Genomic DNA, 18,292 nt, shown 5'->3' with positions numbered 1-18,292 from the left:
AAGTATCAAAGAGAAGAGACATGGGTCTTCGAAAACTCTAGCGATCTAGTAAAAGGTGCAAGATAATTTGATTGGTCAAACAGCAGAAGAAAAAATCTTTTCAGATATGATGACATTGAGATCTGAACCAATCATAAACAAAGAGTGATACTTGAAAAGTCAGTATGCTCTTTAATATATTAATTTTTATTACCCTTTTAGAACTTGGTGGTTTGATTAAGTTCACCCGTCCCTTCCTGGCATTAGTGAGCAAAGCCAAAGCAGCGAAACTGGTTCGTGCTTTGGTCGATCTGTTCCTAGACATGGAAGCAAGTACTGGCAATGAAGTAAGTACCAAGACTGAGTGTTGTAGCATAATCATGTTTGCCGCCCTCTATTGCATAATGCATAGTAGATTCTTGTTAAAAATCTTATAATATTATATTAACAAGATAGCGCACTCCTCAATTTCTGCTTCTGCATCTACCCTCTAGCAAAAACAATTACTTTGACATCAAAGATCTTATAAACTAAAGGGAGTGCATATCACGATTTCTGCGTGCAAATTCTGTAACAACCATTGTAACAAATAGGACGCCTTCTCATAAACAATTTTTATGCTCCTTTTTACTGTACATCATCACTTCTATTTGTTATGCTTAAAATCACTGAGTGCGCTATCTTGTTAAATCTTTGATTTTTGTAGCGAGCGAATAAAATGGCTACTTTACCATGAGCGGTGTTAGTCTAATCCAGACCTGACAACTTGCTAGTTATTTAAACAAATCTCCAGTTCTCCAGATTGAATGTAATTTTCATGCAATTTCACTGATTTTGAGGTTCCCTGCAAAATACTCTGATCTATGCATAAATTTGATTGATTCGATCATTAATCTATACAGTAATACAGTTATTTTATATCCTAAAATAGGACACAAATATTATGGGTACACTATGAATTAATTCTACAATGTAGGATCTAATTTTAATCTTGTTTTCCTCTTAATTTTTGGTGCCGTAAGAAGACTTCAATATGGCCACATTATAATGTAATGAAAAAATAATTTTTGTCTGAAAATTCTTGGATAATTGCCTTCTGAGATTGCTGTCGTAATACCTAAATTATTTAATTATTCAAACATGCATTTTAAGCCTCTGGCTAATTTCTTGATTAGTAATTCTAATGAATGAATAAATAAATAAAAGTGTCTTCCAATGAAAAGCAAAACCTGAGCCTAAAGATAACAACAGACAAAATATCTAAAACTGATTAGAAATCACTAAAAACTAAAATATATTATCATTGCCATGAGTATGTAATATTTGTAATGAATTCAAAAAATTTTTTTTTTTTTTGTTATTTTTGATGTTTATAATAATTATTTTTATTTTATTTTATTATTACTTCTACCACTAAGGGTTGCTGCTGCACTGCGCTGCTGAGGCTCCATAGGTGCCTAGCCCACAGTATATTGTACTCTTTTCAAAATTAATAAATAGTTGTTATAGGTACTGTCCTCTGAATGAGAGATAAACTTCAAACTTTAAAAAAGTGAATAATATTTCAATAAATTATTAGCTTTCGAAATTTACACAAAATTTTACTCGCCAATTACGAACCTCCATTCTTAAGTTATAGTCTTTGCATATACTGGTACCCTTAATTTCCTGGCAGTAAATTTGAAGATTTGGTCATAAAATTAAATGTCTGTAAGTCATTCAAAACTGATTTTTTTTTATCTCAGACTTATAGAATGTTTTTTGAGATATTTTAATGCACATTCATAAAACAAAAAAAAAACATTTGACAGCAGTCACAATCTAAAATTGTTATGTAAAAATGTTATCTTTACATAAAAGATCAATAAAATGCATTAGATAACAGGTTAGAAAAACAAGATTAGATTAAATTAATTAATGATGGCATAATGTGTAATAATTTAGTCTCATGTTACATAATTATTATATATAAGCATGTAAAATTGTAGAAGTTTTTCTTGATATTTTGGATACTTTTAACAGATAATATTGTTAGAATACATTTACATTGGAAGTTTCAATATTATTATAGTAGTAATAATATTTGTATTAGTGGTGACATATATTTTTGGCTCTTGTAGGTGACTCTCTGCTTGGAATGTATCGAATGGGCCAAACAAGAAAAGAGGACATTCCTCAGGCAGGCTTTGGAAGCTAGGCTTATTGCATTGTATTTTGACACAAGGCAATACCAGGAAGCTCTCTCTGTTGGTAAGTTAGATGATCAAGTCAAGCTTTAGGATAACTCTATTTCTCATAGCAGTTACGATAAAACTGAATTGGGAGGAATTTACAGATACATTTGAAAATACAAAATATACAGAATTGGAAAAAATAAATGTAAAAAGAAGCATCAAAACGTTTACACTTTACACAAACATAAAACTACTACAAACAAACAAACATCAAGATATATATACCATATATCAAAAAAGGAAACAATCTTAGAAGATGATGTTCAAAGAAGCTGTCAAGATGATCAATGTAAAGTGTTGTTTTCTCTTGAATAATAGATTGTTTTTTATAACTGCGAATCACATATTATATTAAATTAGATTTGTAGCTTTGCGTAATGGTTCTACGCTGCCAATACCTTATTGTTTTGAATAAAAATTGTAACAAACTACTTCTATTTTGATCATGATTCCTAGAAATAAATGTTTTCGCTACCAGATAAAAATAGAATGTAAATTTTGAATTCTAAAAAATCACAAATTTCTATAATTAATATTTATAATTAATTTAATCCTTTTATTGTGTGACTTTACTTTTTTTTTTAATTAAAAAGTGGAGGACACACTGCAATAATTTTCACCTACAAATTTTTGTTGCAGTACAGTTATTTCACAAGTTTGAGATCTTCGACTGCAAAAATATTCAATTTTTTGGTTCGTACAAATCACAAGCCTTTCACATGAAAATTTCCTCAACTTTAAGTGACCATACTAGAAATGTATTATTAAATATTTATTTTCTACTGGCTTTTGACCCACAGGCTCAGTTCTGCTCAAGGAACTAAAGAAGCTTGATGATAAGGCCCTTCTTGTTGAAGTACAACTTCTTGAAAGTAAAGTTTACCATGCCTTGAGTAACCTACAAAAATCTAGGTACGTTTTCCAGTGGTTTTTAGTAAATTATCAAGAGCCATATCTTAGTTTATACATAATTTTTTTTTAATCATTTTTAATTTCATTGACTTTTTATTGGTTATTTTCTCCAACCGTATCATTTAATATTTCTTTCCTGCTAGCCTTTTGCTTTTATCATTTTCATTCCTATTTATATTTAAGGTTAATTCTGATGCCAGTGTTGTTGTACATATGCTTCTTTACCTTACGCATGAATTTTGCAATGGCTTAAATTTGAATAATTGTAATTATCACAATTTTAATATTCTACAAATTTTAATTGTTATAATGAATTTTGTGTTTTATTGTAACATCTTAGGAAAAACATGAATTTATTTATCTAATTATATTTATAACTGTTATATTTTTTTTTCAAGTTTAACTTCATATTTTGAATAATTAAAAATTATATTTTGCATTTTTTTCTTGTAAATTAGATTTTTATTTCAGGCTGAATATTATTAACTATTGTATTTTCAAATTGATTTTGTTGGTTTTTACATGAGGGCCCCTTTAAACCAAACAGCATTGCTGTTAGGCACACCCTCGTTAAATAAAGTTTAAGAAAGAAATCATTACATACAATTCGTGCTTATGCTTAGCAGTAGCACCCTCTTTCTTGGATTTTAGGCTTTTGATAATTGATATTGTTTTCTCTTTGCTTCCCTCAATAATAATGCTTTTTTTGTGTGTGAGAAAAAAACATTTGAATCTCTGTTGATGCTACAATATAAACTGTTGTAATTTTTAATTTATATATAATTTTTATTGTGCACAAAATAATGGTGTATTTTTTATTTTATAATGTTTTCTCCTTTGTGTAATCTACTACATGCATTAGGTGAAAGTATGTCAGATATGATATAGACATGAAAATATGTTGTGATTCAATATTTTACTCTATAAATTGGGTCATATTCAAGAATAAGAATTTGTCCTTATTTACATGCCTATAAACATTAAATACTAAATGTACATTAAATTTCATGACTTATAATGATGTCAGTGTCATAATTTATAATTTTTATTAAGGACAAATGAATTGGATTAGTCAGTCAATATATCATTTTGTCTGTCAATCAATCCGTTAGACATAATTCCTCTTGTTGTTTAATAATGACCTCTGTTTTTTTTTTCTAGGGCAGCATTGACATCAGCAAGAACCACTGCAAACGCCATTTACTGCCCTCCGAAACTACAAGCAGCACTGGATCTTCAATCAGGTAATAATTAAGGCCCAAAATAAATATTGTTTTGTTGCCAAAGGATCACTAATAGTTGGCATTTTTAGCTTGATTTACTGTGACATTTAGATTGGAAAACTGTTAAAGGTTTGTGAGTCCCTCTAAGATATCCACTTTGAATAAGGTTCACACACCAGGCTGTGGTTTCGCCAGTGTGTTTCAAGAAGGCCTTTTAAACATCTTCCATGCATAATTTTAGCCTGCCTTTATTTAAATCCTTAGGCCTCCGGCCCATAGAAAATAATATTACCATGTAGTACCTTCTAATGAGGACTTTCTTTTTTTAAATACAACATATAACAGTTTAGCCATTTTGACCTGCGCATGTTCATTAGTTAACAAATCATAAAACTTATATAATGTGGGATTTCTCCAATAATATTTACTCAACAAAGATTCCCTATGCGTCTTGTAAGCAGGGCAGACAAGACAAAAGTGGAACTCATCTTCTGATTCTTGTTGATCACACATACGGCATAGTTGCACTGACTCATCATTGCCTCTTATATTCACATTTAACATAATGCGATGAGGTTCTTAACATTGTAATGCATCTTCTATGCCTAAATATGGTTACTGATTTTAAATAATTTTCAATTTGAATAAAGTGCTTGTAGTGCAGATAAAAACAATGTTTACGTGAGTCTGTTTGTGCTCTCCACTCCTGTAAATAAACATCTTTACATCTTTGTTCAAATGCTTTTAAAAACAGCAGTTTGTTACTAACACCCTGGTTGAGCCACACATGCCCAAATCCATGAATATTTAGCAATAGCCTAAATTTTGACACCCAATTTGTTTTTTCTTCGACCTCATCTAATCGTTTTAACATGGTATAACATTTAAAAGGCAAACTTATCTATGGAAGTGGCATTAACAATATATACAGTAAACTATTCCAACAGTAAAGTAACTAACGAGAAAAACGTACATGTATGAAATACACTGACCTGACAAAAAATGTAGTCCCGGATGAAGTCTATGAAAAGAGTCAAATATTAAAAAGAATAAATAAGCAAAACACGAATGGATTGGACATTCAATTCTACAGGATTGCCTTCTAAAAATTGTCTTAGGTGGTCGATATGGGAAGACCAACTTGAGGAAGAATGAGATGTGCTTTCCTGGATGACATAAAAAAGAGAAACACATACGAACAATTAAAAACAGCGGCTTTAGATGGGAAGAAAGGGTGGGAGTGGTTGCCATGAACCTGCCAATTGGCTGATCACTTGATGATGAGCATACAGTATATGTATTTTTTGCTCCTTCGTAGTTGCAAAATATATATTTTTGCAAAAACGAAGCTTATATTATATATACACACCATATTTTTCTTTTGGCTTATGCAACCACTGAAGGATTTGTCTCTAATGTGTTTTGTTATATAGTTGCTTGGTATAAATAGAGTGTATCAATAATTTTAGCTTTAATTATCATGTGTTTTATGTACAGTATTCATGAACTGATTCAACGATTGTTGATATGGCTTCGTGATTGTGTAATATGTTGTTAATTATGGTTATAAACTATACTGGCTAATTATAGATTAGAAATATAGGTATTTGTGTATGATGTAACAATTATAATTGCATTATGTGTATATGAATAATGGTGATAATACAAAACAATGATAATAATTGTGTTCAATATTTTTATTGCAACCAACTCTAATTATAGGTTTCCACAAATGCTGCAGAAAATGATGAGAATGTACAAAAACTGAAAATAACAATTTAGAATAAAGCAATGCAAAAAGAATTATACAAACAATAATATATATCATGATGATGTAATAATAATTTATAACACACAATCGATTTTCGGACGGCATACTATTATCCACTGCCACTTTGCAGGAGGTATCGCAATCACCCATCTCCTGTCAAGAAATTGTGACATTAAGCCTCCAGCCATGTGAGTTAAAGGGTGAAATTGATGGTAGCTTGTGACGCGCATAATCTTATACTGCATTGACATAGTTGTTCCATTGAACCACTCATATTTGTGGGCAGCAGTATATGATTTTATACCTTTTTTCCTGGCCTTGTGTGCTTGTATTTAGTCCTCAGTGGTAGTTTTTGTTATTGTCTGGATGGGAATACAGTAATGTTATCCTATACACGGTGTACTGAAAGCCAAATTATTTTTATTATTGTTACTCACTATGCAAACCTTCAAAATTATTTTAATAATAATGATCATCATATTAAACATTGAATGATAATAATATGTCCTTCTTCTTTTCTAGGTGTTCTCCATGCCGCGGATGAACGTGATTTCAAAACCGCATATTCATATTTCTATGAGGCTTTTGAAGGTTATGATTCTATCGATAGCCCTAAGGCCATGGATGCACTCAAGTATATGTTGTTATCAAAGATTATGCTTAACTCGTAAGTCACAGATAGTCTTTCTATTTTGTTTCAGGATACTATCAATAAATTAGAGGGGGCTTTTTTTTAGAATATATTATTTGTGACATGATGATATAAATTAAGTGGAGTGTGCATAAATGACTCGTTACTCATAAAATGAAATACAATACAACACAGGGATGTCTCCAGCTGTGCCGGTCGGCAATCATTCCGCATTCTCCCGGGGGTTGACCCCCCCCGTTTTCCTGGGGGTGGGGGGTTGCCGTATTCGTGAAAGCTCTTAAAAACCAAAAGGCCTAAGTAAGTCGAGCGGGCCTAGCCCAAGGCTAGCTGACGCGATTTTTTTTTGCTAGGCCCAGGTAGGCCTAGGCCAGAATTTGAGGAATGCAACAAAACAGATGAAGATGAGACTTACTGTAGGCCTAATTAAATTAAATTCAATAGTTGACATGCTTTGTTTTAGATTAAAAAATAATAATGAACAAATCCCGGCGACAAAGCGTCGATCCGACTGTACCCAGCCGCATTGTTTGCCATAATTTCACATGTTTGACGATTACCACGATGAATGTGTATGTCACTGATTCATGTGCACTCATTTATTTATTTTTTGTCCATTTACACACATTATATATCAATTATAATTAAAAGTGAAAAACTTAAAATACAAAATGAAAAGAAAGTAAAGAAATAAAACATAAATCAGGTTTCGTAAATGTTCAATAATATTCTTCCTGCCACGGACCATGATCTCATAATAAAACACTTGAATGGTCACGATTTCAACTTTAACCTTTGAATGTGTACAGAGCAACCGTGTCATGCCAGCCCACAATGTCCGCTATGACTTAACTGGGCCTAGGCCTAGGCTGTTAAGTTAGCGATGAATAGCAGGGCAGTGCAGTATTTTGTTACAATTAACGTAACCACGGAAACATTTATTGTATTCTTATTGTCTTTATCTATCTATCAATTTAGCTTGTATTGTGTTTAGGTAAACTAATTATTTTGTTACAATTTGTAAACTGTTGAAATAATAGTGGTGGTCGGGAGCCTGTAAATCCTGGTCGGAAATGTTGAGTGCTGGACGGGCCCGTCCACCGCCGACCACTGTGGTGACATCCCTGAATACATTTCACCACTTTATCAAATGGAATAAATGCTGTCTGTTATATAAGTTTATTTGATGTTCAAGGCTAATACGCTTTTCAAGGTACACTTTTGCGGGTATGTAATAAAAATTTGTACCATTTACCTCTAATTGCATCGGTTGAGCGTACTCTGACATGACCGTACTTCAGCTATTGTGCTGGTTATTGCAATAGCATTATAGGGCTAGTTTATTATGTAGCTCAGGCAAGCAAAAAGTATTGGCAGTCGGCTAGGTTTAAAGCAACACTATCTCCATTGTGATACAAGATTATACTGCAAGTAATGAGAAAAAGTTGGACTATTAGTGTGTACTTCTGAGTTTAGTGATCTGGTGGGCATTACATAAGTTTCATGGAAAGCACTTAAATCTAAGGTTGAGCGGCCGGGGATTTTAAGAGATCATTAATATGTAGGGTGTGGCAAATGCCTGTGAGAATTTATCCTTCTACCATCAGCAAGAAAAAATAAGTTGTACTTATTGAAGGTGTAAGTATAATATATAATGGGTAAGCAAAGCATTATACAACATTACATATAACAAACTCTTTGTTTTCTGATTCAGGCCTGAGGATGTACAATCTATAGTTAGTGGTAAGCTAGCATTGCGGTATGCTGGGTCCAATGTGGAAGCTATGAAGAGCATAGCAACAGCAAGTCAAAACAGATCACTCTCAGAATTTCAGAAGGTAAATAGAGTCCCACTTTTCTTTGCAGTAAATTAACAGGTGCTCTTTAATTGTTGATTGACTAAATTGAGCAGCTTGTTATTCTGTCTCCATAATAATACATGTCATGCTCTTGTGTCGAGAGAGAATTACAACTTAATAAAAAAAACTACAGAAATTTAAATAATTTGACAAATAATAATCATCATAATAATTTATTTTCACTAGTTCAACTAACAAACAAATGCCGTAATCTTGGAGACAAATCTGTATACAGATCCGGTACCTTACTTAATACCTTAATAACTACAAACATAATAAAGAGACATAAACGGATACAAACATTACTATTTTCGTAAAATTTTTTAAAGGTTTTTAGCAACCAGAAGATGTAGACTAACAAAAATGTTAGGATGTAATTAGATGGAAGAAAATTGCAAAGTAAGCTGAATAATAAAATGAGTTGAAATTGTGATATGTCAATATAAACAGTTTATACTGTAAAAAAAAGTATATTTAATTATTTCTCAAAAAAACATTCAGTATGAAAGTGGTATGGAATAATATGCATTTGATGGTGTTTCAATGCTTAATTATAAAGGTTGCTTCCCCCACAATTTTGATTAAATATGCAATGAACATGAATGATGGTTCAAAAATTACAGACAGGCCCAACATCATCAAATTAATTCCTTATACAAGCTATTCTTAACGTAATTATAACAGAAAAGAAAAACTATAATTAGTGTTTTCATGCAATAATGTGTGATGCTCGTGTGGCTGCTGGTTTGATTGTAATGCCAGATATTGATTCTTGGAAATGTGGTTCTGGTCTCCTAGCAACCAACTTTTTACAATTACAGTTATATAGGCATTAATTTCTCTCACCATGGAATAGATAATTAGTTTTGAAGTGTCTGACACCTTTGTATTACCCAATATAGACACATTTGCGTTATGTGCCCATACTGTATATGTTCATGATGATGTCATATTACACCCAAATATGGGCATATCACATATATTTGTCATATAAAATTTGATAGTGTGGATATGCACTTTAGAATACAGATATTGGCATACAGTAAACTAAAGTATTTTTTACCCACCTATGGTATAAGGATGGCTTTTTTTTGGTTGGGACTAGTTTCTGAGGTCATCTGAAAAACATTTGCCATTAGATTCAGTACTGATAAAGACCTTTGTTAAAAACAAGTTCATCTGTCTGAAAATGTATCTTGAATAAATAAGTTTTAAATAACATATTCCCCTATTTAGAATGCTTTTAATTCATTACTTGGCTATTTATAGTAGTACCAGATTATTCTTTCCAGTGATCAGCTGCTGTTTAGTGCTGCATGATTTATAGTTTCCATCTTCTAGCATAATTGTCATCATTATCTCTGTACGAACCTTGAATGATCTGCAACGCACATCTCATTTTGTTAATGCAGATTTATTCTACAGTTTAAAGACATCTTTTATTATTTCCGCGGTTGAAGTTTTCTCTACTGTAATTCTTATCTAATGTCAAATGTGCAGTAAGTCTGATTTAAAAAATGTTCATGTTATTTGCTGTACAATAAATCTTATCTGTTTTTTCTCCTGTATGAATCTAATTTTTAAATGTCACTTTTCATTTGTAATGAACTTTTAATTATGTTGCCTGTCAACATCCATGGTAATTGTTAATGTCACTTGTATATCCAAACATCTAAGTATTATTGCCATCTGTAATGTACATTTATATGTTAATGTCATCTTACTGTACATCTACATGATAATGGCAGATGTATTGTCAATATCATGTTATTGCCATCTTGACTGTTCATCTACATGATAATGGCAGATGCATTGTCATTATCATGTAGATGTCCCTTTTAATGTACATCAACATGATAGCAACATCTGTTCTGTATGTCAAAATGTTAATGCCACTGGTCATCGAAATGTTAATGTCACCTGTTTTATGCAATAAAATGATAATTTCACCTTTACATCTAAATGGTTACCAGTATGCATCACACTGTAAATGTCACCTGCAATATACACCTATATGGTATCTGTACATTTAATTTTAACAGTTGGATTGCTCATTAAAAATTCTAAAGATATTAAATTGCCCACTGTATATGCCAGGGTAAAATATGGAAACCCCAAAAAATACACTATTTCACTTTCAAATATTATTTTTCAATACTGTATGCTTGCTAGGTATCCCAAATATAGAGATTATTCCATTATCAATTTGGCATTTCCAGAAAAAAAAAAGCAATTGTTAAATCAAGGCTATTCCAAATTTCAGAAGAATTTTCATAATAATATTTCTCAATAACGAAAAATGTTAATAATGTACCCAGCATCAATTCATACAATACGTTAGCAATGAAAACAGTTCCTTTTTGTCCAACAATATTTTTATCAAAGAAAAAAATATTTTCAAATCAATTATATGTTGATTATATTTGAAAATATTTTTTTCATTCAAAGAATAGCAATTCAAGAAGTGATTATATGTGGTATATTTAAAATGGAAACGATTAATAACATTTATTTTAGATTTTTCATAAAATTTATTATGCATTGAAACGTAGTGGGCATTCTATATTACAAATAATTCCAGATTCATAAAAACAAATCCATTGAAACTGTTCTACTGTAAAACACTGATGCTTGAGCTTCAGCATAATTGATATTTGTTGAATATAAGATAGTTGCTAACAACGACAATATTTTAAATTAGAATATAAAACATGATTCATAAGTAAGCAATCTTGCCATTTATTACTACGTCATTGAACTTTTTGGAACTGCTATATTTTAGGCAAATTGCTCAATATTACATCGACTCAATCTGACAAACCCCTATTATGCATATATATTGGATCTAATCTAATTCCTCCATGCATATATTAACAATATACAGTAGAACTCCTAGGGAACACCTTCGGGGCTCAAAAAAGTGTCCTCTTAATACGGGTGTCCCTGAATAGGGATACCCTATTCAGGGACACTAACCAAAAACATGGAATTGTCTCTTTAATAGAGGTTTTGGCATGTTTTCGTACAATGATGACATTACATTCTTTATTATTTTATTTTTATTGACATAAGAATGAGTTACAATTGAATTATCTAAATTATTAGAACATATAAACATTGAATTATATTAGTTTTATTTATTTCTTATTGGTGAGGTCATGAATAATATAAATATAACTTTATTAAATTATTTCCCTAATTTTGTTAGAGCATATAAAAATTTACTTATTTATTTATTATTGGTGAGGTCAGGAGAATTTGAAAACACCATCTTCAAACATTACTTACCAGCTGCCTTGTAAAACATTTGTAAACAACATGCTATTACAAACATTCAAAATGATGTTATGCATGAATGTAATTTTTATTGGTTATGATAAGACAGAACCTACTACAACTATATGGATTATACGTTTTTAATCCTTATATTGATGTGAGGTACCTGGTATATTGACCGAATTATGCCTTATAAACAAAGAAAAATATCAATATTAAATTTATGAAGCTTTTGTCAGTCATTGCACTAAGGAAACAAACAGATCCAAAATAAGTAAATAATATTTTTATTGTGATGTTTCAAACCTTTTAGCTAGTTGGAAAATTAATGACAATATTTATATATTATTAGCCCAAGGCTGACACTTGGGACATAAAACACAAATATGCAAGTTTAGCATGGGTAAGGGCTATAGATGTTGACCTGACAACAAAAGCATCTAATGACATACATATAAGGGGATCAAACTGAGGGAGAGTATACAGTGGGGTGATACCTTTATAACAGTTTTAATCTGCGTACTCATATTGATTTTATATTACAATTGACTACACCCCTTTCCCCAGAGCTCATTGCTTCACACTGCGCATCCCCCCCCCCCAACCCAACACAAATTTTGCTCTGGATCCACCCCTGAAGTTTGTTGTACCAAAATTCAAATGATATTAATTTGAATTTTTTTCGCACATCGTCCCCAACCCCAAGTTACAGAAGCACCTCATCCTTTATTGTTTTGCCCTATCACCCCCCCTCCCCGGCTGACAATGATAATAGTCCTAGATATTCAACTGTGACTGAAGTAAATTTATTGACCTTACCCCTGCAAAATGTGCAATGAAAACAATGCTGACCACTCTTTCAATTACCTTATTAGAAACTCATATTGTTGCATTGGTTTGATTTTTCAGGCTCTTACAAATTACAGAGTTGAACTACAGGAGGATACGATAATCCAGGCCCACCTTGACTCCCTGTATGACAATCTATTGGAACAGAATCTCTGTCGTATTATTGAGCCGTTCTCACGCGTACAGGTCCAGCACATAAGCCACATCATTAAACTACCAATTGTAAGTATGAAAAAAAGCATTTGCTCCAAAACAGATTTTCATTTTGGTATGGAAAACACTGTGCGTTTGCCTTAAAATGAAAAGCCATCAATAAACCAGAACTGGATTTCTAAACTTTTACTAGATGTAAACAACATTTAATGTGTAAGATTTATTTATTCTTTTTTTTTTTCTTTCAATCTCTGATCATCTTACCGTCTTCCATTGCAGGATCTAGTGGAAAGGAAGCTTTCGCAAATGATTCTAGACAAGAAATTTCATGGTAATTATAATTATCGCTTTAATTTCAGTTCATTTTTTTTTTGTCTGCTATTTGAAAAATGGCTCATCTCTGCAGTTATGCACTCAATCCCGCATGTAGATATGTGTTAACGATCTCCTCCCTGGGTGGTATGCGTCAATTTGATTGATTGTACCTATCTGAAATTTTATACTGCTCCGCAAATTAGTTAAATCTTGTCTTTCAAGAATGCCACTCAAATTTTAATGATGAATCCTACACTCCAATATGATTTTATGTCATTAATTATTTTTGTAGAGCAATTATTAAGGTCATTTAAAATATTATAAGTTGTTTAATTAAATTTATGTATAAAATAATAATTGATAATTCATTATTTAGATTATTCATGAAGTAACCTAGTTTATTATGTTAAGCCTTTATCTTGATGGCTGAAAAAGTTAATAAATGTATTATTAAACTCTATTTGCATTTTGTAATTTCTTACAGTATTCATAATTTATGATTATGAATGATATATATGTTGCTATTATTGTTGTTACATTCATTCAGTTTGTAGTAAACCTATTATGTCACTTTGTGTACCTGTGTATTGTTCCTCGACATCAGCTAATGGAATCACCTTCATTATGCAACAAATCACTTGCTTACATAAACTGGTTTTTTTTAAGTAAAGTGGATTTATCTAATCAATGTTTTTCCTTGAATTGTGCACGCCATCTCATTTTTGTTAACTTTGCCACTATCATCATCCTTCACTCTTATTTTTTCTTATCATTCACTTATATTTTCTAAATAAATTACGCCCTGTCGTGAACGTTCAAAGTTTATGTGATGAAAAACTACTCAATGTATTTAAATGTTATTTATAATTTAAAGCTTATATTAAAAGTTCATTCTGTAATTTATGTAGAAAATGAAACAGAAAATTGCAATTGGACATTGAAATATAATAAATATAAGCTTATTTTTCCCTCTGTGAACTGTTTTGGACTAATCATATTTTGTTTTATAGGTATTCTGGACCAAGGCGAAGGCGTTTTAATTGTGTTTGATGAACCCGTAGTAGATCAAACGTATGAGATGGCCTTGGAGACGATACAGAGCATGGGAAAGGTGGTCGACTCTTTGTATAGCAAGACACACAAGCTTCACTGAAGTATTATATTGTGGGTGTTACATGGCCTTTGCTTCAGCTAGGACTGCAGTTTATTATTGCATTCCCTTTGCAAATCACAGTAAAATCCTCATTCTCTATCTCTGGCTTCTTTTTGTAGCAATATTGGTTGCCATAAATAGTTTTGGCATATGAATAATGTTGTTGTGCTGTTTACACATCTCAAAAACATAAAAAGTACAAAAATATTCGACTTACAGATTGTAAATTAATGGAGAACACAACAATTTGGCATGTAAAATTATTCGATTTAGGCAAGTTTATATGTATTATAATTCTTTTTTTTGTTTTATTAAAACAGATATGTACATATGATATTGGTAATTCATTATTTTGCCAAAACCATTCACTACCATTATTAATATATTATAACTATTATTGATATTCTGATTGAGTAAGTTCATTTTTTGTTTTTTTAATGCACCAATTGTTACAAAATGTTGACAATCAAGTGCTGTTTTTTTTTTTTAAATCGTAAATTATTACAGTTAACTGAACAAAGTCAAGTAAACAAATTATGTTATTCTTTTTTCATATTCATAAATAATTCTTTTCTATTATATTTGTTTACCGATGTTAGTGTTATTATTAATACTGAGCCTAAGATTGTCCTATGTTGCCAATAATATTAAGCTGGGCACTCGCTTCATAATATGACCAATGGCCGGCAAGTCCAACTCTGCCGTCTGTGAGCACTAGGTAACCCAATGGCATCTACTGATTGTCGGTGGCAGCCTGAACGGATCGTCATTAAAATGATCTGGTGTTACATTCCCCATGGAATCATATCAACCCAGGGTGCTTATCTTTTTCATTGCATCAAAATGACCCAGCAATTTAAACAACTCCCCTGTATTGTTTTAATGAAGGAACTTGTTCTTAAGTTTAATAAAATAAATACAGTATTCTGTTTTCGTAAATCAGCAATATTTCTGTGGTTTATTATGATATTGGGGCCAGTGATGTCTATACACTTTTATTACTCATCGAGATTATGCAAGGCACTAGTTAATATTATTTTTGTACAATATTGTAGTATAGGACGCCAGTTTCATTTGTCTATGGCATGCAGTGAGCGCTTTAAAAAGATTATTTTTCATAGCAATATCCGAGTAATCCAAAATTTGGCCTGAAAGCCAAGCTAAATCTAAATCGTATTCTACCAGGTACCCATTTAAACTCCCTTGCCTTTCTACAACAATTTAAATGTTGTTGTCTTAGTTTGGCTGGTCATTTGAAAATCGAAGAAGCAGCCTTAAGCGGTTCTAAAGCTGGTTTTACACTAGGCGAATTTATTTGCGCGAATCGAAAGCGTCTGTTCGCTTCCTGAGCTCTGATTGGTTGCGAATTTTTTCACTTCGCAAAATGTAGAAACAGATAGATTTTGCTGAAGCGAAAAACTCCAATAGAAATGTGAATGTGCATACGCTTGAACCGACGCTTTCGATTCTCGCAAAAAAAATTTGCATAGTGTAAAACCAGCTTTAGGGAACCTGGGTGTGAAAATAAGGCCATCCACACCTTACCCGGCTAGCGAAAATTCCTACAGCTAAATGCTAGTTTTGAGAAAACTAATCTTGAGGAAACGTATATTTGACAGTTGCGTGGTGAAAAAATCGTGACACCCAAAAGTTTTTGTGGAATCATGTGAATAAATGAAAAAAGACTAGTGATAAACTTATTGGTTTTTTGCCAGTGGATACATTATTTAAAGCAAATGATTGGTAGCGGACTCGAACTGTAGTCTAAAAGTCATATTGCCACATTCTTTCACTAATTATGGATCAAATGCAGTCAAATAATGTTAAGCCTGTTGTTTGTTTTTGTCAGTTGTGGAGTTATGAAGCTCGATTTATATTACCAGAAGTTCAATTATACTATTAAATGCAAGATTTTTTTTTCAGCCAGGCTTGGAAGAAAAAAAATTTTGTTAATGTGTTGTACAACTAATTTTTATAAGACACAAAAAAGAGTGTTTTAGAAACTCTGGAACGGTTTATAGGGAGCTTTCGATTGCACGACGACTGTAGGACGTAGAACGTAATGACGTCACTAAAAGTCATCTGCACATGCGAGTATGTTAAGGTCACCTTGTCGAGTAGTGTCTGGAACGCAATTTGGCCAAATCTACGTATGGAGAGAGCGTAGGACGCCAGGTAGGACGGTCACGCATTAGTGATTACGTTCTAGCGTCGCGTCGTCGCACAAATCGAAAGCTCCCTAATGAGATACAGATTTTTTAATATAGAAAAACTTGGGGTAATCCAAAGAAATATCGGTTGTAAATATATCTGAAATTAATGTGAAGCTTCCTGTGTACTCGAGAATTGTTTTTCAGAACGTTTTCGCCCACCCACCTCACTAAATTATCAATGTTTTTTTTTTATCAAGTCAAGAAAAAAAAATGTCCCGTTTTTCTTTGTTGGTCGACTGAACCTAGTACGCTGGTAGTTAAAGGTGTGCACCTACAAAATGTAACGTGTAATTCAGAACGAGTACTTCTGATTTGGATGTGTATGTAATGCAATCAGGTAATGTACATATGATCCATAACCCAATTGAGGCTGTGAATATTGCGTTACACTGATCAATTGTAAGTCATGTCTGGGTTCTAATGCTTTTTCATAACTTAAATTGCTACATGGTTCGACAACCAAGTTATGCGTCACACCGGAGGCTGAAAAATGAACTTCCCTCTGCTTACAGCAATACGCTCAAAATGCCGAATCTAATCAAACCCTTCGTTGTGTTTTATGTGCAGACACAGAAATGCAGGATTTATTGCATAGCAGTTGTCAATGTAAAATTAGAAATCATTCGGGTTATTTTTTTTATTACAGCTTATTTACTCCAGTGACAACCAGAAGATTATCTCTAACGGACTGTGATTTAAAACAAAAAATCACACTCGTCCTTTGAAGAATCCCCAGCTTAACTAATAATTGATACCGTAATGAATACGGGATATTTTGATTTTGTTTTCTTCTGCTCGTCCACCACTGGTGTTGTCTTAAAGTCTCAGTTTTAGTTTCTCTTTCCATTTTGGGAATCATGCCACTGTTATTGTTAAGGGATCAGAAGCCCACCAGTGAAAAGGCTTCAAATCTTGCATGCACTGCTAGAATGTTTGTGAAGTCGATGTTCTGTCATTTTCAAGTTGTAGCCGGATGTATTTGCCATTGGTAAATTAATGGGCTATAAATTTGTATATGAAAAAATTGTGGCTTTAATTCAACTTTAATTCAGCATTTCTAAATCTCTAACATTTAGGGATACGTGATTAATATTGAGCGTGATTTACGGATTTGCAAAAAAAAAAAAAAAAAAAAAAAAAGACCCGACTGAAATAAAAAAAGATGCAAGAACAGTGGAACATAAAGGGGAAGACTAAATGTTCTTCGTCAATATAGCTTTTTAATTCACCATGAAGGTGATGATAATATTAATGGTGGACTTGCAAGGCGCTTATTGTCATGACCTCTATGCACATCACAATGAAACATAAGTTTAAAAATATAATGATATCAAAATAATATGTTGCTAAATATACTTCTACTTCTTAAACTTAGTTATTGTTGGCCGTTGACTCCGAAGAGCCCATCCGCCCGTTGTTCAGCTGGTCGTATGGGTTTTTCTTGCTGCTGGGTGACAATGGCACCCTCCCCACAGCAGCCACTAAAGCCGGTTTTCCATTAGGCGAATTTATTTGCGCGAATCGAAAGCGTCAGTTCATACGCATGCGCATTCACATTTCTATCGGGTTTTTGTGAAGCGAAAACATGCGCAGCAAATCAAAGCTCTGAAAGCTTGCCGAAAATTTGATTCGCGCGAATGAATTCGCCTAGTGATAAACAGGCTAAAGATACTAATGATGATAATTGTAGTGGTCATGGTGACGAT

At 32.3% G+C, this 18,292-nt stretch overlaps 1 protein-coding gene across 1 annotated transcript; it reads left to right on the top strand.

Annotated features, from left to right (window-relative positions):
- The first annotated feature begins 205 nt into the window (after positions 1–205).
- LOC117113726 (26S proteasome non-ATPase regulatory subunit 11-like) lies at positions 206–16,687 on the top strand. Its single transcript, XM_033257164.1, has 9 exons — positions 206–326; positions 2,100–2,229; positions 3,014–3,125; positions 4,287–4,369; positions 6,642–6,786; positions 8,483–8,606; positions 12,813–12,974; positions 13,185–13,236; positions 14,231–16,687. Exons 1-9 carry the CDS (start codon positions 303–305, stop codon positions 14,371–14,373), a joined length of 975 nt encoding a protein of 324 aa, XP_033113055.1. The 5' UTR covers positions 206–302; the 3' UTR covers positions 14,374–16,687.
- The last annotated feature ends 1,605 nt before the right edge of the window (positions 16,688–18,292 follow it).

Source organism: Anneissia japonica, unplaced genomic scaffold (genome assembly GCF_011630105.1).
Source record: "Anneissia japonica isolate Jap-2015-1 unplaced genomic scaffold, ASM1163010v1 scaffold718_len1063573_cov188, whole genome shotgun sequence".
NCBI lineage: Eukaryota > Metazoa > Echinodermata > Crinoidea > Comatulida > Comatulidae > Anneissia > Anneissia japonica.
This window is presented reverse-complemented; position numbering and strand designations above follow the sequence as displayed.